The sequence below is a fragment of the Stenella coeruleoalba genome (assembly GCF_951394435.1).
Source record: "Stenella coeruleoalba genome assembly, chromosome: 9".
In the NCBI taxonomy this organism is placed as follows: Eukaryota; Metazoa; Chordata; class Mammalia; order Artiodactyla; family Delphinidae; genus Stenella; species Stenella coeruleoalba.
Window position 1 is genome coordinate 84,536,309 of NC_137155.1, and position 24,206 is coordinate 84,560,514.

A 24,206-nucleotide genomic window follows, 5' to 3' on the forward strand; every position below is an offset into this window, starting at 1 on the left:
CAATCCTTAGAATTTGGGGGGAGAAGACCATGTGTTAGGCCACAGAGACCAAAGTCTTGAAGTGTTTTGAGCTAGAAGGACACATGCCCCCTCAGGGAACACAAAGGCTTGCCTTGTTGGGACACGGAGTCAACTACCTGCTCCCTCTGAGCCTTCATTTACCTACTTGTTGCAGATGTAGAACCTAATGAGTCTTAAGACGTGGGCATACATGCTGTCGTGAAGAAAGCAAGTACCATTACAGGTGGGCAGCCTGTCACCACCACTTGGGGGTTGTGTGAGCCTGGGTGAGTCAGGACCTGCCGGGAGCCCTTGTCCCCTGATCTCTAGTAGTACTGACCTCATAGATGGGGGATTATGTATCGATAAATGAGCCCTGGTGACAATGCAGAGCCCGTAGGAGACCTCACAGTACATCAGCCACTGAGTGTAGGGCTCAGCTGCCAACATATGGTGCTGAAAGCAAACTGCTTCCTGCTTCTGAGCCAGGGACTCACGAAACTTGCATCTGGATCAGCCCAGTTCCCCCAGAGAATCCCTCCGGAAGGCAGGCTTACTCGCCAAAAGCAGGTTTTCCAAGACTCAGTTATGGGAAGCCACATCACCCTTATCACCCTTTGGCAAAAGAAAAGTGATGAATTGACTTGCCTTGAGTTGAGTTTTGATGAATAATCCCAGGACCCCTGTGCCCGGAAGCACACTCAGACGATCACCACTCAAAAAAAAAAAAAGTTCAGGGAATCCGAAGAGTCTCTTCCAAGAGGAATGCTGAGAAAGTGGATATGGAAGAGACCTCACATTCAGAGATGCCCTTCTGTGTTCCAAGAGCTTTACGTACACTATCTCATCTGACCCTTTACAGTGAGCCCAAGGCTGAGGGATCATTGGTTTTGTGTGTGGGGAAACTGAAGCTTGAGAGCTAAGTAACTTACCCACAGTTTCTGACTCCAGAGCTCAGACTGTTCCTTCATGCCGTGCAGGCTTCTCATTGGTCCGCCTCTTTCCCAGTTCAGAATGTTCATTTACATGTATTAACTCCCTTAACCCTCCTAGGTAAGCAGCGAGGATATTGTTACTGTGCCCATTGCACAGATAAGGAAACTGAGATCCAGAGAAGTTAAATCGTATGGCTAGCGAGTGATGGAGCTGAGTCTGTTTCTTAATGCCCATGCCTGTCCACTTTATTACAGCTCACCTGAAGAGCAAGTTTGAGAAAATCAAGGAATTCAGTGATACAGAAAGCTGGTTTGCTCAGGGTTTCCAAGAGTCGAGGAAAACTGGAGACACCTAGCGGTCCCATCAGTCTGGTCTCCAAACCCCAAGGCTCTACATCAGCCTCCACTTGAGCATCTCTGTTCCTTTGCTCAGGCACAGGTGTCCCTGCTGAGGAGGTGGGAAAAGGAGGGGAGGTAAACATGAGCTTGATTGAACGAGCCAAGGAAAGGAGAGGATCACACGGATTTAAGATTTAACAAAAGGAGAACCAAATTGACATTTTTTTGACTTGGGGTGGGAGTTGTTAAAGACAGATTATTGTACCAAGGGTAAAGGCCAGTGATACCCAAGGGGCAAGGTGAGTACATAAATTTGAGCTCACACACAGATACTTGCCAACACACACACATTGACACTGACACACACACACACACACACACACACACACACACACACACACACACACACACACACACACACACACACCCGCCCCCCACCCCCACCCCCCGCCACTACAACCACAAACTAAACCCGAGCTTCTCCCTTAGCTCCCAGAGGCCAGGCCCGGAGAAGTGGGAGTGAATGGAAGCCAGTGCACTGGAATTGATCCTTACTAACGCTCACTCTCCACCCCAACGTGATCCATCCCTGGACCCACTGAGAGCTTCAGAGATAGAATTCCTCAGGTTTAAGGCTTCAACTTTAAGGTTCAAATAGGTCTTGAAAGAAACACTTCATTGCTTTCAATAAGAAAGCCCTCTCTTTGGGGACTCCCTGCGTGCTGGCTGGCTCTGTGCAGAGACAGAGGCTCCTCAGGGAGCACGGAGATGGTCCAGAAAGGCCTGCTCGGAAGAGCCCGGCACGCTGTGATTTGTCCTGGCAGAGGGTTGTGTGTGGGTCACCGAGGGAACCTTGAGAGGGCAGAACAGAGAGATATGTGGGGAGGGGGAGAATGACAGGGGCAAGGCTGGGTAACGAGGAGGAGCCTGGCTTAGACTGTCCCTTAGGGACGACACCACCCTGGTCTCTTCTTTCCTGAAGGTATTGGCACGCAGGTCTGGACTCTACAGTGGGTGATGACGGATCTTGTCCTAGGAAGTCTGTTCTTTGTGGGCCCATCATTCCCTCATGGGTTGCACCTCACTGCTCCTCCCTCCCTAGAGTCAAGTGGGGCCTGGATGGGTATTTGAATGGCCTCTTTCTCCTCTGTTCCTGCAGCTAACATCACGTCTTTGGGAATTCTTTGGATGTCTTCCTTCCCTTAGCCCCTGCCTCTGAGGCAGTGGCTGCACCCAGTGGTCCACGACATCCATGTGTAACTCTCCCCTCCCTGTCAGCCCCCTGTATCCCTAGGGAGAGCCAAGGCAGACAAGGGTATTGTTATTAAAAATGACTTCTCAGATTCCTCCCAGACATCTCTTACATCCACTGCAGGAAGTGGCACTCAAAATCCCTCTCACCTTATTTCCTTTCCCTCTTCCCCCCAGCTGGGGTCTTAGCTCTCAGGGCATCATCTGCACAGCAGCCCCTACCCATTCTTGATCCACTACTGTCCCAGGTTCTGCCTGCACTGAGCACTAGGAGAAAAGGAGCATCTGGTTTGAAGGTGCGCTTCATTGAGCCCTAAGAGAGATAACAGTCTCTCTGAATCAACAAGCCTGGCTCCTCTGGAGACTAAAACAGCAACTGTGGAGTAAATCTGCAACCTCCTACCTCCTTCCCCTGTCTCTTTTATTGGCTGTGTTGAGTCTTCATTGCTGTGTGCAGGCTTTCTCTAGTTGTGGTGAGTGGGGGCTACTCTTTGTTGTGGTACGCAGGCTTCTCATTTCAGTGGCTTCTCTTGTTGCGGAGCACGGGCTCTAGGTGCGTGGGCTTCAGTAGTTGTGGCTCGAGGGCTCAGTAGTTGTGGCGCATGGGCTTAGTTGCTCCACGGCATGTGGGATCTTCCCGGACCAGGGCTCGAACCCGTGTCCCCTGCATTGGCAGGCGGATTCTTAACCACTGAGCCACCAGGGAAGTCCTCCTCTGTCTTTTTCTTCAGGAAAACACAAAGAAACTCTAGGGGTGAAACGGGAAGCCACAGTATCTTTTAACAGCCTGAAAGCCTGCAAAGAAAGCTCCTGTGTGTGTGTATTTGCAGCTCCTCAGTGCAGGCAAGCTAATTATCTCAGCACTGCCGCCACCACCTTGCATTCAGTAAACTCTGTCCTTTTATTTAGGATCTTATTTGTCCTATCAACAACACTGAGATCATGGAGGCTCCAGAAATGGTGTACCCGCCTTTAGATAGGAGGGAACCAAGGTCCAGGGAAGGAAAGTGCCTGCCCAAGGTCACCCAAGGATGGAGAGGATGGAGTGACCAGAGCCAGAAGATGACTATCTGCTTCCTGAGATTCCTGCACTAGATTTCTTCTGGGAGTAAAATGTGTTCTCAGGACTTGACTGCCCAGACCTTGGGAGCATTGGAGACTGGGCTGATGTAATACTCTTAGCAACCCCCTGCGGGCTCCCCACTGTTCCTTTACTCCCCTTGCTGGGCCCAGAGCTGTTGTGCAGTGACGATTGGAGCACCCAGTGGGTGGCTGTCAAGGTTGGAACAGATGGAGTGGGGAAGGAAGGATCCTCTGCCCTGTGGCATTTGGAGAGGGGGGTGAAGACTAGATTTGTCAGGGATACGGAACCCGTGTTTATATATGGTACACCGTTGATGCGAAAGAAGGTGCTGGCAAATGGAATGACACATGGATGTCTTTCTGAGTAAACAAAATAAAGGGTGGGCCCGGTTAGATAATGGTTCTGCATTCACTCATATGAGAGCATGGAGGCAGGATGATCGCACTGGGGGTCCCCCAACCCCCAAGACCCTCTCCTGCCTTATAGAGAACTGATGGGTGGTGGTGTTCAGAACCAGGGCATGACTGGTTCTTGCATAACTTATCCATGTGGACAAGTAAACCATGGTCAGGTTTACTTTGTTGATAGATCCTAGGATCATAACCTTAAAGTTAGAAGGATACTTAAAGACCGTCTGATTCAAGCCCTTCAATGTTCAGATGAGAAAACTGAACTCAGTGACATGCCCAAACAGATACAGCTGCTAAGCCACAGAATGGAGCTAGAACCTGGTTTCCTCAGCTTCCAGCCCAGGACTCCATTTAGCGCTCTCACTGATTAGGGTCAGCTCGTCTGACGAAGTTCACCTGTCTCTGTAATAACAGGTGACAGAGCGACTGTCACCTTTTTTTTAAAAAAAATATTAATTTATTTGGCTGCATCGGGTCTTAGTTGCAGCACAGTCTTCTCTCTGGTTGTGGCGCGCAGGCTCCAGAGCGCATGGACTTGGTTGCTCCTCGGCATGTGGAACCTCAGCTCCCGGACCAGGGATCAAAACCGCGTCTCCAATACTTGGTCTCCAATTTTGAGCTCTCTTTCTCCTTTCTTGATTGAGCCGGCCTCCGAAAGGTTGGAAATAGATTCACGGGTGGTTTTTGTAAGGTTGCTGATCTGAGGCGTAGCTGAAGGTTCCTTTGTGGTTGGCTGGGGCGATTTATGGGGAATATTTGAGGGGGTGGCTGGGGAAGATGACACCGTGCTGGCTGTCAAAGTGGACAGAGGCGAAGTCGCTCTGGAGATCAAGGGACCATTGTATTAAAGCTGAGTTTCTGTTTTTCTACATCCTGGAGAGTATACGCCTGAGGTTGGTAAAGCTCTGGCAGTACCCTGGGAACTTGTGCTGAGTCCTTTCCAGTAGGTCTAAAATATGGCAGTTCCAAAGAGAGTCCAGAGAAAATATGCAGGAGACAAGAGGTAATAATGAGGTTAAATGGGACAGTAGGATAGATCGGTGCAGGAAATGTGGACATCTGTCCTTCAAAATTCCTCAAAGATAGGTATTGACTTCCATCAGCCATGATACAATCACTGGGACCAGATTTATGTTCTCACTTTAAACAGCTAAAAAACAAAACAGCATGTATGAAACAGTGGTTTTCAGTCATTGGACAGAAGGTAACACAGGAGGGTGATCCCTGAGAGAAGGGAAACAAGAGAGGTGAACCCTAAGATGGTCCCAGCTTGCTCCTTTAGGCAGTTTCTAGGTCACAGTGTGAGGTGAGGATGGAGAGAACCACACATAGCTTGGTGACCTTGTTCGCTTGAGAAGACAGATATCAGTTTGGGGAGGCCAGGATACCTGGAATTTGCAGGGTCGGGTAGCACAGAGGATGGAATGGAATTGCACAGAGAGAGAGAGCTCTGAAGGTTTGCAGAAGTTCCCTTGCATCTTTGGCTGAGTACTGATGTGCACATGCATGAGAGGAAACTCACTACAACTGGGGGAACTCACTAGAAAGCAGTAGACCGAACAGTTGCTAGAGCACAGAGAGGGGCAGAAATAATTCACGTTCCCACCAGCTAGAGTGGGAAGATCTCCTAATAAATGAGGCATTGGGTAGAATCCTCAGAAGAGGTATTTTTTCAGTAGTAGAGCCAAAACACTAGACTGATGGTTGTTGTGGACCTGCTCTAAAAAGCTTAAAGCAAGTCTCAAAATTATCCAACATTCCAAGTAACTTCACTATACATGAGAGCAGAATCCAACACACACACACACACACACACACACAATTATAAGACATAAAAAAGCAAGGAAATAAGATGAATAATTGAGAAAATCAATTAAGAGAAATAGACCAGGATATGAGAGAAATGATGAAATTAGTAGACAAGGATGTTAAAGCCATCATTATAAAAATTATACATATATTCAAGAAAGTATAGGAGAATGTGAACATGAGGAGAGAAATGGGAGATATAAAGGAAGGTCAAATGGAACTTTCAGAGATGAAAAACAGTATCTGAAATAAAAAATATACTGGATGGAATTACAGTGGTTAAGACACTGTAGAAGTAAGGATCAATGGACTGAAATAAATAGTATAAAAGTGATTCAAAATTAAGCACAGAGAAAAAACACTAAAAAAATAAACAGAGCATCAGTGACCTATGGTACAATATTAAGTGGCCTTTTGTATGTTACTGGTGTCACAGAAGAAAAAGAGGAAAGGGTGAGACAGGAAAAATGTTTCAAGAGGTAATAGCCAGTTTCTAAAGTACAATAAAAAATATGAACCCATAGATCCAACAATTTCAACAAGATCAAAGTAGGAGAAATATAAAGAAAATCATACCAAGGCACATCATAATCAAATTGCTAAAAGCCAGAGATAATCAGGAAACCACAAAATCAGCCACAGGAAAAAAGGCATATTATGTATAAAGGGACAAAGATAGAAATGATAGCAGACTTCTTATCATAAACCAAGCAAACCAGAGGTAATGTAGCAACATTTTAAACTTATGATAAAAAAATAAACTCTCAACCTAGAAATCTAACCTAAAAAAATATTTTTTAACAGTGAAGGTGAAATGAAGACGTTTTCAGACAAAAGGTGAGAGAATACATGACAGCAGGATGGAATTTTTTAAAAAATTAGATTCTTCAGGGAGAAGAAATATGAAAACAGATACAAATTTAGACTATACAGGGCTTCCCTGGTGGCACAGTGGTTGAGAGTCCGCCTGCCGATGCAGGGGACCACGGGTTCGTGCCCCGGTCCGGGAGGATCCCACATGCCGCAGAGCAGCTGGGTCCGTGAGCCATGGCCGCTGGGCCTGTGCGTCTGGAGCCTGTGCTCCGCAGCGGGAGAGGCAGCGGCCGCAACAGTGAGAGGCCCGCGTACCGCAAAAAAAAAAAAAAAAAAATTTAGACTATACAGAGGAATGAAGAGTTCTGCAAGTTATAAATATATGAATAGATATAAATTTGTTCTCATTTTAAAATGTGTTACATAACAATTGTTATAAGCAAAAAAAATGTAATTTATGGTTTATAGCATTAGTTGAAATAAATGTATGCCAATAACAAAAGAGATGGGAGGGAGAAATGGAAGTATACTATTGTAAAGTTCTTCCTCTGTATGTGGGAGGCATAATGTTATTGCAAACAAGACTGAGATAAGTTAGCAAACTCCAAAGCAACCACAAAACAAAACAAAAAACTATAGCTAGTATTGGAGATACAGTGGTGTCATAAAAATAGGATTAGTAAAAAAAAAGACAAAAAACAAGAAAAAGAGAACAAATGGCACAAATAGAAAACAAATAATAGGATGGTAGTTTTAAACTCAATAATATAAATAATTACATATATAACATGTAAATAGTCTAAACATTCCAAATAAATGGATTGTTCAGTTGGATTAATAAAAGCAAAACTCAACTATATGCACCTATAAGAAATCCACGTTAAATATAAAGACAAAGGTAGGTTAAAAGTAAAAGGATGGAAAAAGATGTGCTATGATAACATTGATCGAAAGAAAGCTGGAGTGGTTTTATTATATAATATCAGACAAATCAGACTTCAGAGTAGGGAAAATTACCAGCAATGAAGAGGAAGATTACATAATGATGAAAGAGTCAACTCATCAAGAAAACATAACAATCCTCAATGCATAGGCACCTAAAAATACGGCTTCAAAATATCTGAGGCAAAGCTGACAGAAAGGATAAATAGAAAACCCTACAATTACAGTTGGAAACCCCAGTGGTCCTTTCTCAAAAATTTATAGAACAATTAGACAAAAATTCTGTAAGGATCTAGAAGTCCTGAACACTATTAGGTCAAACTTGACCTAATTAATATTTATAAAACATTCTACCCAACAAGAGCAGAGTACATACTCTTTTCAAGTGCACATGGAATATTCACCAAGGCAGACTATATTCTGAAACATAAAACAAGTCTCAATAAACTTAAGAGGATTAAAATTATAGCAAAGTATCTTTTCTGACCATAACAGGATTAAACTAGAAATCCACAAAAAGTATGTAAAATCCTCACATATTTGGAAATCAATAATGTGCTTTTAAGTGATCCATGGGTCAAGTAAGAAATCACAAGGAAAATTAAAAAATATTTTGAATAAGATGAAAATGAAGATGTGTGAGATACAACCAAAGGAGTGATTACAGAGAAATTTATAGCATTAACTTCTTGTATTAGAAAAGCAGATAGATTTCATGTAAAAGGTCCCAGCTTCCATGTTAAGAAACTAGAAAAAGAAGAGCAAATTAAACCCAAAGTAAGCAGAAGGAATAATGAAGATAAGTGTAAAAATCAGTGAAACAGAAAACAGAAAAACGACATAGAAAAATCCATGAAAACAAAACCTATTTTTTCACAAAGATGAATAAAATTCATAAACTTCTAGCCTGACAGATCAAGGAGAAAAGAGAAAAGATACAAATTACCAATAACGGGAATGAGAAATGGGGCATTACTACAGATCTTACAGACACTGAAAGGATAATAAAGAGAAAGAAACAACTGTATACCAGTCCATTTGATAACTTAGATGAAACGGACCAACTTCTGCAAAGACACAAACTACCAAAGCTCACTTAAAAGAAAAAACCTGAGTATCCCAATATTTATTAAGGAAATTTATTCACAGTTTAAAATCTTTCACAAACAAAGCAAAAAACTGTTTCAACAAAGAAAACTCCAGGCCCAGATGGTCTCACTGATTAATTCTATCAATCATTTAAAGAAAAATAATATCAAGTCTACACAAACTCTTCCAGAAAATAGAAGAGAGCACTTCCCAACACGTTTTATGAAGCATTACCTGGATACCAAAACCAAAGACGTAAGAACAGAAGACTGTATTCCACATGAACGTAGACACAGTTTCCTTAACAAAATCTTAACAAATCCAAATCCTTCAACATACAAAAACTATATCATGACCACGTGAGGTTATCCCAGCAACACTAGATTGGCTTAACGTTTGAAAATCAATTGTCTAAAGAAGAAAAACTGTAGGATCATCACAATTAATGGAGAACGAATATGATATAATTATGGAAAGTTTAACAAAATATGTGCAAGACCTTCACATTGAAAACTATGACACACTGCCAAAAGAAATTAAAGATTTAAATAAATGGAGATATATAACATGTTCATGGATCAGAATCCTTAAAACTTAAGAGGACAAATGCCTTGATAGAAAATAAGCAAAAGATTTAAACAGACACTTAACCAAAGAAGATAGATAAATAGCAAATGAATGCATGACAAGATGATTAACTTTATTAGTCAGTAGGGAAATGCAAATTAGTACCACAGTGAGCTACCCGTATCACTAAAACTTAAGGAAATGACAACTTTAAGTTTTGATGAACATGAACCTTGCTGCTGAGAATGCAAACGGTACAGCCACGTTAGAAAGCGGTTTAGCAGTTTCTAATAAAGTTAAACATACTTTTACTCTTCCTTCCAGAAACCCCACTCCTAGTTATCTACCCAAGACAAATGAATACTATATCAACACAAAGACTTACACTCAAATCTTCATTCTTTATTCTTATTGCCCCACGTTGGACAAAACCCAGATGTCTGTTGGCAGGTAAAAGCATAAACAAATTTTGGCAGATGAATACAATGGAATACTATTCAGCAGTGAAAAGGAATGAGCAACAACATGAAGAATCTCAGAAACATTATGCTATAGGTGAAGAAAGCCGGGCACAGAAGACTACATATTTTATCATTTCATTTCTATCACGTCTGTACAAGGCAGCACTGTGGAGACAAAGCAGATCAGTGGTTGCCAGAGAGGTAGGGGAAGGAGATTGATGACTAAGATGCACAAGGGAATTTTATGGTGACAGAAATATTCTCTGTTGTGACTGTGGTGGTTACAGTCTGTGTATATTTGTCAAAACTCACTGAATTATATATGAAATTTGGTGAACTTTCTCATATATAAATTACACTTCATTAAAGCTGATAAAAAAATTAGGTGCTTACTCTGCCTGGTTTAGAAAGTTGAGGGAAGTATAGATGAACTTCCACAGATGGTCTAACCAGCTCTCAATTTCTTGCGCTATAGAATACGGGTATCTGAGGAGTGGTCCTTGTGGGTGGTAGTGGGGTAGAACATCTGGCAGGAGTGTGTATCTCTGCATGAGAAGGATGGTCAAAAACTCATCCTCAGGAATTCCCTGGTGGTCCAGTGGTTAAGATTCGGCGCTTTCACTGCCGTGGGCCCAGGTTCAATCCCTGGTCGGGGAACTAAGATCCCGTAAGTCACACAGCATGGCCAAAAAACCCAAAAAAATAAAAAAACTCATCCTCAGTGCAACTTCATGCTGGGAGGACAGCCAGTGAGTTTAAGGCAAGGAGAAATTCCATACCTTTCTTAAAATCGAGTAACAAAGGGATGGGGCTGGGGGTGGGAAGTGGGATGCACAAGGCAACTCTGCCAGCTGCATTTGAGCTGTGGGAATGCCGATCGTCGCGTCTCTCCTGCTGAAACATTCACAGGTGGTTGGGGTAGGAGGCCCCTAACATAGCCCCTCAATATGTTTTTAGACATCCGAAAAGCTGAAGGATGGCAGAAGGATTTTTAAGGCCAAATTTCAAATGCAGGGGCGCCATGATTGGAGGCTGCAGTCCCAAGACATTCTCTTGTAAAGCTCAAACCCTTTAGCTAGTATTGCGGGTTGAATTGTATGCCCCCGAATTTCATTATGTCGTTGTCCTAACCCCTAGCACCTCAGAATGTGACCTTATTTGGAAATAGGACAGTTGCAGATGTAATTAGTTAACATGACCTCAGGCTGGAGTACAGTGAGCCCCTAATCCAATATGACTGGTGTCCTTAGAAAAAGAGGAACTTTGGACACAGACATGCACACAGGGAGAATGCTATGTGATGATCGGAGTTACGCTGCTATAAGCCAAGGAACTGCTAGGGGCTAGAGAGAGGCCTGGAATAGATCCTTCTTCCCTAGTGCCTTCAGAGGGACTAGGTGCCCTGTGACACCGTGATTTCAGAATTCTCCAGAACAGTGAGACATATTTTTGTTGTTCTAAGTCTCCTAGCTTGTTGCAGCAGCTCTCAAAAACCGACAGGGCTTGGCGCTGGCTCTAGCTCCCTTTCCGCCCCTCCCCTGCAGGAACTCTTTGCCTGAAACCCTGGTACCCAGGAAGTTATCTGTGGAATAACATTTTGTTTTGTTTTCATTTTTGTTTTTGTTTTTTTTTGAATAATGTTTTGCATGGTTGTTTACTGGTCAGGCTTCTCATTACAAGGAAGAGACACACAGAGTATCACGAGGATATCTGGGCGCCTGGGGAGGCCGGGAAGACCACCCATTCGGCAGCCCAGTCACCCAGGTCCTAGTTTGTCCCACAATAGGACGTGCAGAGGCTCCACACAAGACCCAGAGTGTGGCCCCTCAGGGAGCGAGCACCCTGAGCTTAAGTGATTTTTCTCCGTGGTAGTTTCCAGAAGTAGAGTGTGATGTGCCAGTGGCTTTCACTCAGGGCACACTCATCTACGGGGCTCAGTAAATTAATTAATATTCATAAAGCACTCAGAGCCGGGCTGGCACACCAAGAGTGCTGTGTAAGCGTTCCCTCCTGACCCGTCTTAAGGGACAGCTTTCCTTGAGTTCCAGCTTTTAGACGATTGCTTTTGGGTCACACACTGAGCCCTGGTCCAGTTCTCAAGTTTGGTGTTTCCTGTTTAATAAGCGTCCTTTACGAATGCTGGCACAAGAGAACGTCGGAAAACCCACTTGGATTCCTTTTCTTAATCCGAAATTGTGTATGTGGCTGGCAGTAAAGCCTTGATGGGTGGGTGGATGGGTGGATGGATGAGTTTGCCTTCATGTAAGAAGGGAAAGTAAAGGTGAATTGCGTGAAAGTAAAGGAGTGTGCATGGCTGGAGAGGGCAAATTTTGGAGGATGTAAGTATATGCTTGTGTGTCCTTTGGCCCCACCTCAAATAAGGACTACAAGATAGATGGAGATTTTATAGGTTTAATATTCGCTTGCAACGCCGTGTGCTTTACATCTGGATAAAAGGAGCTATAAATCTCCCCAGGCTCGGGCTCTGCCTTTCTGTCCTTCTCACTGAGATCTTACTTGGAAATACAGTTGAACAGTCAATGATGAATCATAGTGTCTGTGGAACAGCCCATATAAGGAACAATTTGCATTTTCATGTGAAAATTTGCTCCTCTTGGCGTTTTCAATTTACCTTTAGAGCCACATTAATTGTTGCCATAAACTACCGCTCTGTGCCCAAGTCAGTGGGAGAGGGAGACTCAAGTGGTGGGTCTGCTTGGCTTTGCAGGAGTGGGAAATGCTCCCTTCCTGTGACATGGGGCACATGAGACCAGGCTGGTCCATGGAGAGCGCCTCTTGTAGCAGCTCCCCCGGGAAAGGTTGTAGCTTCAAACCCAGCTCGAATTCTCCTCCTCCATGCCTGTGTGTCACTTGGTTAAAAATAAGCTAAACACACCAGGAAAAATGTTCTTAGCCTTCTGAGTGTTTCTTGAAGAGACCCAACTTCTCTCTGTCTGGATGTGAAGCTGCAGAAGTGTTGGGAGGTATTGAGACTTTAATTAGGATTGACCTTTGGATGAAGGTGACACTGTGGGAGGGCAGGAAAGAAACAGTGCTCTTGATGACACTGTGGAGTCTCAATGACACCAGTTGAACCTGTTGAATGAAGGAGTAGATGCAGGCACTACATCTTTTGTAAAAACAAAAAATTAAAAATAAAAATAAGCTAACCATAAATTGTTCCCCTCCCCCTCCCCTCAGTGCAGAGGAGATGCTCCCTTAGGTAGCCGTTTCTCCCTCTCTGTTTCAGGAATTTGTTGCTTTGGTGGCAGCAAGCCTCATGTGGCTCCTACAAATAGGGTCTTTGCTGGAGAATGCTAGTCTTGGAGGAGCTCCCCTGAGGGCTGGAGGAGCCCCCAAGCCCTCAGAGGAAACCGTCCTCTGATGGCTTGCCCCAGTGGTCACAGAGCCTTCAAGAGGCACCCTGTGGCCAAGGGGGACCAGTCTGCTCTGGCAGAAGATGAAACAAGTCAAATGAAGACAGAATCAACCTCAGTCTCGCAAAGTGGGGCTCCTCCACCCTAATACCCCCAGACAAGGACATTTCACAGTCTGCCGCCCTCTCCTTCCTCAGCTTCTCCTGGCCTTCACAATCCAGGAAGTTCTTAATACTCATCAGAAACCCTTTCTTTCTGCACTGCAGATCCTTGCCCTGAAGCAGAGAGAGTCAATCTTACACTCTTCTGAGTTTGCACATCCCTGCATTTCTTTCTTTCTTTTTTTTTTTTTTGCGGTACGTGGGCCTCTCACTGCTGTGGCCTCTCCCGTTGCGGAGCACAGGCTCTGGACGCGCAGGCTCAGTGGCCATGGCTCACGGGCCTAACCCCTCCGCGGCATGTGGGATCCTCCCGGACCAGGGCACGAACCCGTGTCCCCTGCATCGGCAGGCGGACTCTCAACCACTGTGCCACCAGGGAAGCCCCCTACATTTATTAAACAGATTCTCAGAATGCTATCAAATAAGTTAATGAGGAACCTTGTATAAGTGAGAATAATTTCTGTTTCTCTGTCCTAATTTACATTTGTCCATTTCCTGAGGTTCCATCCTATTAAACTTTAATTTGCTCCCCTCTCATCCCAAACCTTTCAGGAGTCTGATATTGGAGTTTTCTTCACACAGTCAGAATCTCTTGGGCTCTAATGGATTACACTTACGGGTAGGCAAGGTATATTTTGTCCCCGAAGTGATTTCCAGATGGGAAGACTGGTCTGAAGGAGAGGGCGAGAGTTTGGGTGATGGGAAAGCAGTGGTGATAGTTCTCTGATGTTGTTTATTTTTGTTTTAGTACTTTTTTCGTCCCATTTTGAAGCAGTTGTGGTTTGAGTGATTTTCTTCTATTACTCTCGCAGTTTCTGTACTTGTGAACTGAGGGGCAGGCGGTTAGGGGCTGGGTGTTCAATCCCACTCTCCTACTTTTATCTTTAAAATATACAAAGAAAGCATGGAAATGGGGAATGCTTTTGGTTCCTTGGAAAGGAGTCCCAGAAAAGAAATATGTTACATTGAATGAACCATATAAAATCACCATTTTTAAAGTCAAAAATGGTTGAATATTGCTGATTTCATATGGTTCAATCCAGTACAGTCAAACTTCGTTAATTCAGACTAATGCGAGGAAGGTTGGTCTGAATTTGCTGGAGTGCCACGAAAAAGTCTGAATTATGAGATCATTTTAAAGACATGCAACCTTCCTGCACCCCAGCGCTGACAGTAACAGGAAGTAGGTCAAAAAAGTACTGTCGCTACAAGTCCATGGAGGGATGTCTGGTTAATAAAGACAATTTATAATGAGCCTACAAATATGTTGGGTGAAGGGTGATTTAATCTAAGGTGTGCTCGAGAATGCTTGAGAAGTTTACTCTTTTAAGTAGCTTTAAATGGTTTCCTTCTGATTTACATATATGATTAGTTTCCTTCCTTCGAAGAGAGCAATTGGATGGCTGAAGTTTACTGTCTGAATTATTTCTTATTCCAAAATGGTGGATTCCAAATTAATGATGCTTGACTACTCTATTCCCAGCCTCAAGGTTGGACATTAGGTTAATGAAAATCAATGGAGACTAGCTTGCAAGGATCAAGGAGGAGGAAATATACTTGACAAAAACATATGCGACATGAAAAGTGAAGCTGGTTTTCTTGAATGCTTCATATACTGACTCTGAAGGCAGTTTCAGAGGCAAAGTTCCAACAGTGTTCAGAGTAATAACAGCAAACTTGAAAGGAGTCAGCCGCATCCTACGGAACCGCTTCGAAGAGCAACGTAATGTGAATGGACAGATTCCAACCTTTTATGGTTTTAAAAAATGCTCTCGTGTGCTCGTTCTCCTAGGATAATATTTATTCCTTTAAAGATATTCTTAAAGTTTCCTTCTAAATAATAGCAATCTCTAGTGACATTTAAGTTTATCAGCAAGTGATTTTTATCCATCTTCTGCTTCCCTGAAACTCCAAGGGTATGCATGGATAGGTGGGAAGGTGACGGAAATAGAGGCGAGGATTGGTGACCAGCAGAGACAAAGATCGATAGGTTGTTTGATCAAATTGGGATTAGGTATAATCCTAATTTTCAGGAGTGCACCAGTGGTATATGGCAAAGTCTGTCCTCACAGAGTTCCTTCTCTGGCTTGTGTGTCCTTCCGATTCAAGGGGGATATTCTCGAGGAAAATACTTCATTCTCAGGATGAGTTGGTGTACATCCCACCTTACTTTTTCCTGTGCTGCCCTCTTTTGCTTTGAAATGTCAAATAGGGCTCAGAGGAGGGGCAGATCTGACTAGGCTACGGGAAGGAACTGACTCAGTTTTCAGTTAACACGTCTCCACTAAAAGGGGATATGAAATAAAAACGGGGCCAGAAAAAAGATGGGTGGTTACTTAAGAAAACGAAACAGATCAGTGAGGGAATGTTTCTGTATCTTCCTTGTGGTTACACAATTCTATGCCTTTGTCCAAAACGCGTAAACCTGTACACCAAAAAGAGCAGGTGGACTGGATGTAAATTAAAAGCAACTAAATAAATGTGAAACAAGACCAGTCCTTCCTTGGTAACCTGCAGAGTGGATGCCCGCGTGGTGAGGTCTTCCGGGCACCTCTTCCAGCGCTGCCACTGACCAGTACCGTGGGCCTGCCTCCGGCGCTGTGTCCCTGCCACAGGAGAAGGAGGGCCACAGTCTGAGTGTCCCTCTCGCTCTGCGTGGACCCCGTGGTGAGGAGACTCCATGACAGCGCCGTGCCCAGCGGAGCGAGAGCCCCGCTGCTGCTCCGTGAATGAGCTTGAACTTGAACACTGCTGTGTGAAGTGCAGGTGCTCTGATCTTGGCCTTGGCAGAGTCATTCAGTCAGGCGACACTCACTGGATGTCTACCTTGTGCCGAGGACACAAAGTAGTGCTGGCACTCGGGCAGAAATAGGAGACGCAGCCCCTGGGCTCGAGCTCCTCCCTCCTTCAGTGCGGGAGGCAGCCTGTAAACAAATGATTAGAGCACATTGTAATTAATGCTAATAGAGGAGCATGCATACTGCTCCCGGGGGCACGGGGGAGGGGTGACTCGCTCAGCCTCAAGTCACCACCCTCCAGCTGCTCCAAGAGTTCCTGTGCTTTTGGGCCTGAAAAGAAAGAGGCTTTGCCCAAGAAGGCACTGATGCTTGGTCAGCTCAACGCATCATCACACACACAGACACACCTCACACACATCATTCACAATACAGCACACAGATACAAGACATCACACACAGACACAACACATACAGACACACCTCACACACAGGCACAGACACACGTCACACACAGACACCTCACACTTCACAGACACACACACCACAATCACACACAAGACACACAAACACACAACACGTACACATCACACAGACACACATCACACGTATATCACATACATCACACACATCACGTATTACACAGAGTACATCCTCCCCACACAGACACACACATCACAGATATTACACACACGATACACACTACACACACATCACACAGACATCACAGACACGTCGCAATCATATAGAGACACTCACAGACATACACATCATACACAGCCACACACATCACACAAATATACACAGACACACACATCAGACATCACATACGTCACACATATCACACACATCACGTATCACACACACAGACCACCCCCCCAAAGACACACACCACAGATACTACACAGTCACACACATTACACAGACACATATCACACACACACACATGCACACACACACCCCTGAAGACCTCCCCTTCTCCTATAGGGTGATTAATGTCAGCCCTGCCCCCTCCTCCTCGTGGACCACAAGGGAAACGGCCCAGGCACAGCTGGAGTCGGTAACGCCCCTGCTGGGTTGGGTAGTGGTTGTGGGTGAATTCCTGCATCTCACTGCGATCCTTCCTAAGTGCCTTTTCCTCACCGGCAACAGTCTAGGCTGCCCGACAGTCACCATGGCAACGGTCTTTCTTGCCATCTTCTATAGTGCAGGGGCTTCCTTGCCGGAAGGAAGGTGCTGGCCCCTGACCAGCACCTAGCCAAGCCGCAGGCTCTGTGCCCGCCTCTCTGGGTTGTTTCAAGGCCTTAATTTTTGTGCCAGGTATCAACAGTGGACTGGAGCACGTGGAGCTCTGCTTGTCCAGGCCTGATCCCTCAGCTTCCTGTTCAGTTTCAGGAGCTGCTGACAGTAGCTGCTCTGACACAAGGTGACCGAAGAGGTCCTGAGTGTTCAGACCGTCAGCTGCCAAGGACAAGGTGGCCACGCCAAAGAGATGAGCTGGGAGCTAGTGCTGGGCAAGTTAGAGCACGTTGATTGCAGGGTAACCGGGACGGCAGAGACTGATGTGCGGAGTGAACAAAGGAGCCAGTGATGCAGGGGTGCACAGACTGAAGGAGAGAAGTATCATAGGGAACAGCCCCACTGACCAGGTATTGTACAGAAGAGGGAGCAGAAGCAGTCTGTGCGGCGTCTTTAGTATCTCTTGGGCCAAATGATGGGTAGAGAAAAGGCCACAGAAATTGCTTCTCCTTCCTCATGCTTCTAAAAAGTCTCCTAAGCCTTTCAAAGGTGAAGGCGCTGCCTTTGAGGAAGTGAGCTCCTCGTCAATGCAGATAATCAAGCAGAGGCTAGGTGGCCATTGGGTGGGCATTCAAGTACGGGATGCACCTTAACTGTCTCATCCAAACCTGACTGCTCTTGCCGTTGTCCTGCGAGTAGCTGTGCCGCCCATGGTGCCCACTTTCTTACCTGTGAAATGAGGGGTGGGACCAGAGCATGACTCAGACCTCTGTATGTTTCACAGCCCTGTGTTCAGATCCCCCATTTTTTTTTTTTTAAGAAACTGTTTATTTTTCATCAACCTATTTCCGTTTTAAGAGTCTGTGGAAGAACAGTTTAAGACCACTCAGTGGTTGTTCCTACCCACTCGGTGGCCTGGGCAGTGGCAGGCCGAGCACTCCAGTCTCCAGTGGGGAACTGCTGAACAGGCCCAGAGGGCACCTGCACGCCTTCGGACCAGTCCGCTGCCTCAGGCTGAGGAGCGGGGAGCTCAGGAGGTGGGGCGGTCCATTCGCCCTGAAATTCCTCCTTGGTCACAGTCTTCTCAGCTGCCGCCTGCTCTTCCATTTCAATCTCTTCAGGATCTCTGTAGAAGTAGAGATCAGGCATGACCTCCCATGGGTGTTCACGGAAGATGGTGCCACGCATGCGCAGAACTTCCCGGGCAAGCATCCACCACGTCAGACCCACTGAATGAGCTCCCTTGTTGTTGCGTGGGATGGCAACGTCCACATACCGCAGAGGAGAGTCTGTGTTACACAGAGCAATGGTAGGCAGGTTAACGTAAGAGGCCTCTGGGAGAGGCTGGTGGTCAGGCCTGGGATCAGTAACCACCGACCAGAAGTCTTGGCTCCCAGAAGCCTGCCTGGATCTGGTTAGTGAAGATGCCAGGAGAGAAGCAGCCAGCAATAGGAGTGGCTCCAGTGGCAGCAGCCCGCTGGCTGGTATCCCTGGAGGATACGACACTGACATCAGCTGGGTTTTCAGTGGCAACAATGGCACGAGCTGCCAACAGAAGCATCTCCCAGGTTCTCTTCAGATTTATGATGTAGATGCCATCACTTTTCCTTTTGTAGACGTACTGTTCCATTTGGAAGTCAAGGTTGGTGCCACCTAAGTGGGTTCCTGCTGCAAGGAATTTGAGGACATCCTCCTCCTTCATTGGCAGGACGTCAAGGGCTCCGGACATTGTGAAAGTTTCCCTTTAAGTTACGACGGGAATCCAGGACAAAGCCGTATGGACCCCTGTCAGGCGCGGAAAGCAGATCCCATTTTTAAACCTGATTCTGACTACATGGCACCTAATTTCATAGGTTTAAAGCACTTGCTATTGTTCTGAGCACTTTCCTCTCATGATCTTATGATCTCTTCCTCATTGCTCTCTGAAGTACATAGAGCCGGTATGATCACAGAGGCAGGGAAGGTTCTGCCTTCTGAAGGCTACTAGTAAGTTAGCAGTAGAGCCAGTGCAGAGGCCAGGTCTTGGGTGTGCCAGCCCACCGTCCGTTCTTGCCCATGGCACATTCACTGGGCAGATGAGCCCGTGGAGCGGGGTTATCAACAGTACCGTGAAAATAAAAGTCTGGCTGTCAGTTGCTTTCAACTTTGAGTTTGCTGCTAAACTCCGAGACACAAAGTTGCTAACTATATGTGCGTGAATACATGGGTTATGTAAAAGTGATTTGTGCCCACGGATCTGGGTGGGGTATAAGTTGAATAATAAAAGTGTCTAATAAGCCTGAACTGGTCTCCCTTAAAACTTGTCGTGGCAGTGCTGAGAAGGGAGGGGCTGGCTACTGGGTCTGCTTGGTATTGCATTCAAGCTGAAAATTCAACAGGCGTATGGAAACATCAAATAAGATCTCACTGCTCTAATTCTTTATTCCGGCCCCTGGGGAATAATGCATCCAGTGCAACAACCCATTATCCCTGTGTGCTATTGTAAGTCCCCTTTCTCTACCTTTTTAAAAATCACTGTCTCTTTCTTTTTTTTTCTTTTTTGTGGTGCGCGGGCCTCTCACTGTTGTGGCCTCTCCCGTTGCGGAGCACAGGCTCCGGACGCGCAGGCTCAGCGGCCATGGCTCACAGGCCCAGCCGCTCCGCGGCATGTGGGATCCTCCCGGACCGGGTCACGAACCCGCGTCCCCTGCATTGGCAGGCGGACTCTCAACCACTGCGCCACCAGGGAAGCCCTGTCTCTTTCTTTTAATAAATCCAACCAGAGCAGTGAACGCAAATATGAAACCGTACAGTGTATGTGTATCTGCTGGACTCGTCAGTGGGTGATGGCTTTGCGCGTGGGAAACTCTCCGCGCTGACCTAACCTCTGTCTCCAGGTGAACTGGCATAATGATGAAAATTGCAGCACCCTACTCTTTCTTTCCGGGGGCTCTGATGACCTTTCCTCTTCTTCACCAGCTTTTGGTAAAGTGGGAGGAAGGGCACAGCCCTCCGGTTCCGCTTAGGATTTGTAACCTGAAGCCTGAGGCTTGTTCACCTGTGTGATGTAGGGACAGTGACTCAAGGGTCGAAGGAAGAGAAACAGGTGATGGAAGGAGGAGACTCACCAGGCAGGCCAGCCGTCTTGCCTTTGGGAGGGGCCAGAGGTCTTTGGGAACACGTGGGACTATGGTCCAAGCTGGACTCGGGGTGGGGGGGCAGCCTCCGTGGTGGTGGTGGAGAGGCCGCACATCTGGGAGGCCACGGAGTCCCAGACACAATGTTGAGGAGCCGTGAGGTCCTGGTCCTTCCTCAGGATTTGTTGTGTCTGCTCACCTTAGATGCTGGAAAAGTTGGGGCGGGTGGCAGAAGGTGAGCTGCTGGGGAGACAGAGGTGCTCTGGCTTGGTGGGACTGGCCTACTGGCCTAAGCAAAGCCCAGGAATGCTGTCTTCACTCTGCTCACTAAAGCTCTGGCTTCTTTTCCCAGTCAGAGCCATACAGGGTAATCTGGTCATCCCTGGAATCATCCTAACATTGACGAGGTCACTGCTGCAGCTCCCCTCCCAGATGGCCTTTCAATGTCTGCTTGCCCACTTCCAGGATCCCAGCCCACCCACGGGCCCTGGCCCGCGTTGGCTAGATCCAGTATTAGAAAGTCCCTTCCTTATGTGGAGCTGAACTCCACTGCCTTTCATCCTCCACCATTGGTTCTAGGTGTTAAGCTGGAGCTACGTGACATAAATCCAGCCACCCCCATGGGCCACCTCCTCAAACGTTTAAAGACAGATGTCCCATCTCTGCTGGGTCTTCTCTTCTCACGATGTGGTTGTCAGACCCCTCACCACCTGGTCACCCTGTTCTAGGGGTGAATCAGTTAGTAGGTCTTCGCTGTGTTTGCACTGTGGAGCACAGGTGTGAACGCCAGTCTACACTGAAGGAGGCTTCTCATCCTTGGCGAGCAGGTCAGACCCCCGAGAGGACCACATCTGCTTTCCAGGATAGGCTTTGGCATAGACACTCCTGCCCAGCCAGCCTTCCGCATGAAAAGGTGGAGGAGGCAAAGCCTCTGAGGGTAGAGCCCTAGAGAGTAGCACCCATGAGGACCAGACCTGGAATCGGAAGCCAGGACACTGCTCCCCTCCCCAAAGACCCAGCGTTCACATCAGCGATAGACTTCCGTCTTCCCAATCTGAGTGGCCTGGATCCTTCCCAGAATCAGTGCAGGGCTCCCGGAGGGCACAGCATCCACTGATCTCCCCTCAAGCCACTCGTCCACTCAGGATGTTTAAAATGGCAGGCACGACCATGACCTCACCCCGGTGGCGTGAGGCTGACTCATGCAGTGTCTCTAAGCCGACTGAGCTCATTGAGAGCACGGCCAGATAATGCTGGCTGCAGGAGACTCAGGTCTGTTGCTGTCATCATTGCTGTAGCTTCCTGAAAGGTTTATTGGAAACAATCTTCAGTTATACCGAATAGCTGCAAGTACAGTGCAAAAAACCTTTTTCTTCCTCAGCTATTTCAGAGTATGTTGCTGACATGATGCCCGTCACCCATGAATACTTTAGTTTATATATTCTACAAGCAAGGACGTGCTCTTACGTGACCATAAACAATCATCGAAGGCAGGAAGTGACCTGATTCATTACTAACACTTAATCCTCAGACCCCAGTCAAGTTTGGCCAGCTGCCCCAGTGATGATCTTTAGAGTGAAAGGATCCAGTCTAGGGTCACACACTGCATTTCGTTGTTGTGTCTCCCTAATCTCCTTCACTCTGGAACAGATTCCCGGTCCTTTCTTAACTTTCCAGACACTGACACTTTTGAAGACTCCAGGCCAACTCTTTTGACTAATGTCCCTCCCATTGGGTTTGTCTGATGTTTCCTCATGATTAGATTCAGGCTGTGCGTCTTCGGCAGGAGTTCCACAGAAGTGATGCTGTGCCCTTCTTATTGCACCTTATCAGGCATCCCATGATTCTGATTTGTCCCAGACTTGGTGATATAGTCTTTGATTACTTTTGTTTAAGGTGGTGTCACCAGCCTTCTCCACGGCAAAGTTACTCTTTTCCTTTTTGTAAGTAACCATGTGTGGAGATGCTTTGAGATTAGGTGAATATCCCGTTCCTTATCAAACTTCAATTTATTCATTTATCTATATCAGGATGAACTTGTGTTTCATATCGTCTTTTGATGCTGAAGTTGTCTCAGAGTTGCCCGGTGGGAATCCCTCCAAGCTAGCTTTAGTGTCCTTTTCACAAGTCCCCATCATTCTCTGAGTGCTTCCTTACTTACGGTAAAGTAAGATATTCCAAATTCGTATTGTACTTTCCCTGCCCCTGTCTGGAATCAGCCCATTTTTCAGGGAGCCCTGATTCCTTTCAGTGGAGAATGGTATTTAGAAACCAAGATCTAAGGGCTAGGCGTGCTCATTGGTACTGGGGTGGCTCCCAGACCCTCTTGGTGGACAGAGTGGAGAAATATGTGCATGTATGTCTGCACATACAATGGCATGTGTATTTATATGTTTATCTAACTGAATATTAAAAACCATCAGTTCACATAGATACCCCAAATTCCAATCTAACACCTCAGGATTCACTTTAGTTTTCATCCTTTTTGTGCCTGTAGCTTCCGTCTCTAACAGTGGGAAATCTGGCTCCTGTTGATCTTTCTTATTTGATCAATCTCCCCTTATGTAATTTTGCATTGCCACCATCACCCCTTCCTGGCACAGATGCCCTCCTCATCCCTCTTGGCCTCCCAGCCTGTCCCAGGCTGTCCCCCTAACCTGGTGAGGAAGACCCTCCCAATCCTCTTAGGTACCCATACCCCTCGCCTGGCTGCCCCCTCCTGGGACTCCCTCCTTACCCTCTGGAGCTCCAGCACCCCACACCAGGCTCCCCCTGTGGCCCTCGTCCCATGCAGGAACCTCTCACAGTGTTCAGGCTCCAGACCCTGAGCTGAGCTGTCCCTTGGTTGGGTCCTCCTCTCCACACTTGTGCTCCAACACTTGGCTCTGGGCCACTGTGTCTCCCCAGTGCTGTGGCACAGGTGCCCACTTTTCTAGGACGCCCCCGTCAGCGGCCCCCCCCCCGCCGTTTGTTTGTGGCCTGAATAGTTCAGGAAGAAAAAGAATAGGAAGAAAGAAGAGAGGTTGCATCTGGGATTCTTAACTGCTGTCACCAGGGGGTCCTCCCTGCTCTCTTCAAATGAAAAGCTCGGGACAGCTGCCTGGCAAATGCTGGATTTGTAAAGGCCTGTGAGCAGGGCAACCTGCACTTTGGCACATTAAGGTGAAGTGCGGTGGGGACTGAGGCGGCCTTCGGGTAATATGTAGATCATCCCATTCTGAGGCACATTAACGAAGTGCTAATTGTGCTTCTGAATGCAGTTTGGTGCCAGTTGCAGGAATAACTCTGGCACCTGCTTGGACTTTAGACTTGCAGATTAACTCAAATGGAAAGAGTAGCAAAACAGGGAATAATTTGTTCTCTAATAAGCCACTTGGAAGCCAACTCATTTCTACAGTTGGTGTCAGAAAAGTGCAGCCCAGTGATTGGAACAGGAAGCTGTGTATCTGGTGTGCGGGGTTCTGTGTTGTTTGTGCCAACTTGCTGAACAGTCCACCTCACTTTGCATCCATTCGCCTCAGTTTACCTTCCCACTATTAGGGATGAGAAGAATTTTATTTACATAGGACAAATGGGATCCAGAGAGCTCTGTTTTCTGTCCTTGTCGCTGGTACTCATGTGGACAGCTCCAATAAATTTGATGAGAAGGCAGAAGGGCAGGAAATGGGTATCTTCATTTATGGGCGATTCTCTCAGGATGTGATTCTCAAAGTGGGGTCCCTGGACCAGCAGCATTGCCATCAGCTCGCAGCTGGTTGGAAATGCAAATCCACAGGCCGCCCCTCCCCTCACCCCAGACCTACTGAATCAGAAGCTGGGGATGGGGCCCAGCGGTCTGTGGTTTAGAAAACCTGTGGCGTGATTCTGATGCACACCAA

General features: G+C 46.4%; 1 protein-coding gene and 1 long non-coding RNA gene across 2 annotated transcripts in view; one reads left to right on the top strand and one right to left on the bottom strand.

Moving 5' to 3' along the window:
- LOC307191232 overlaps nt 1-24,206 on the top strand; it is a 374,234-nt gene that overhangs the window by 212,241 nt on the left and 137,787 nt on the right. The window lies entirely within an intron of this gene.
- Nucleotides 17,608-18,991, bottom strand: LOC307191535 (small ribosomal subunit protein uS2B-like). Its single transcript, XM_079931657.1, is given in 2 exon segments — nt 17,608-18,586; nt 18,588-18,991. Coding segments are annotated over 2 exon segments (852 nt in total). The 5' UTR covers nt 18,942-18,991; the 3' UTR covers nt 17,608-18,088.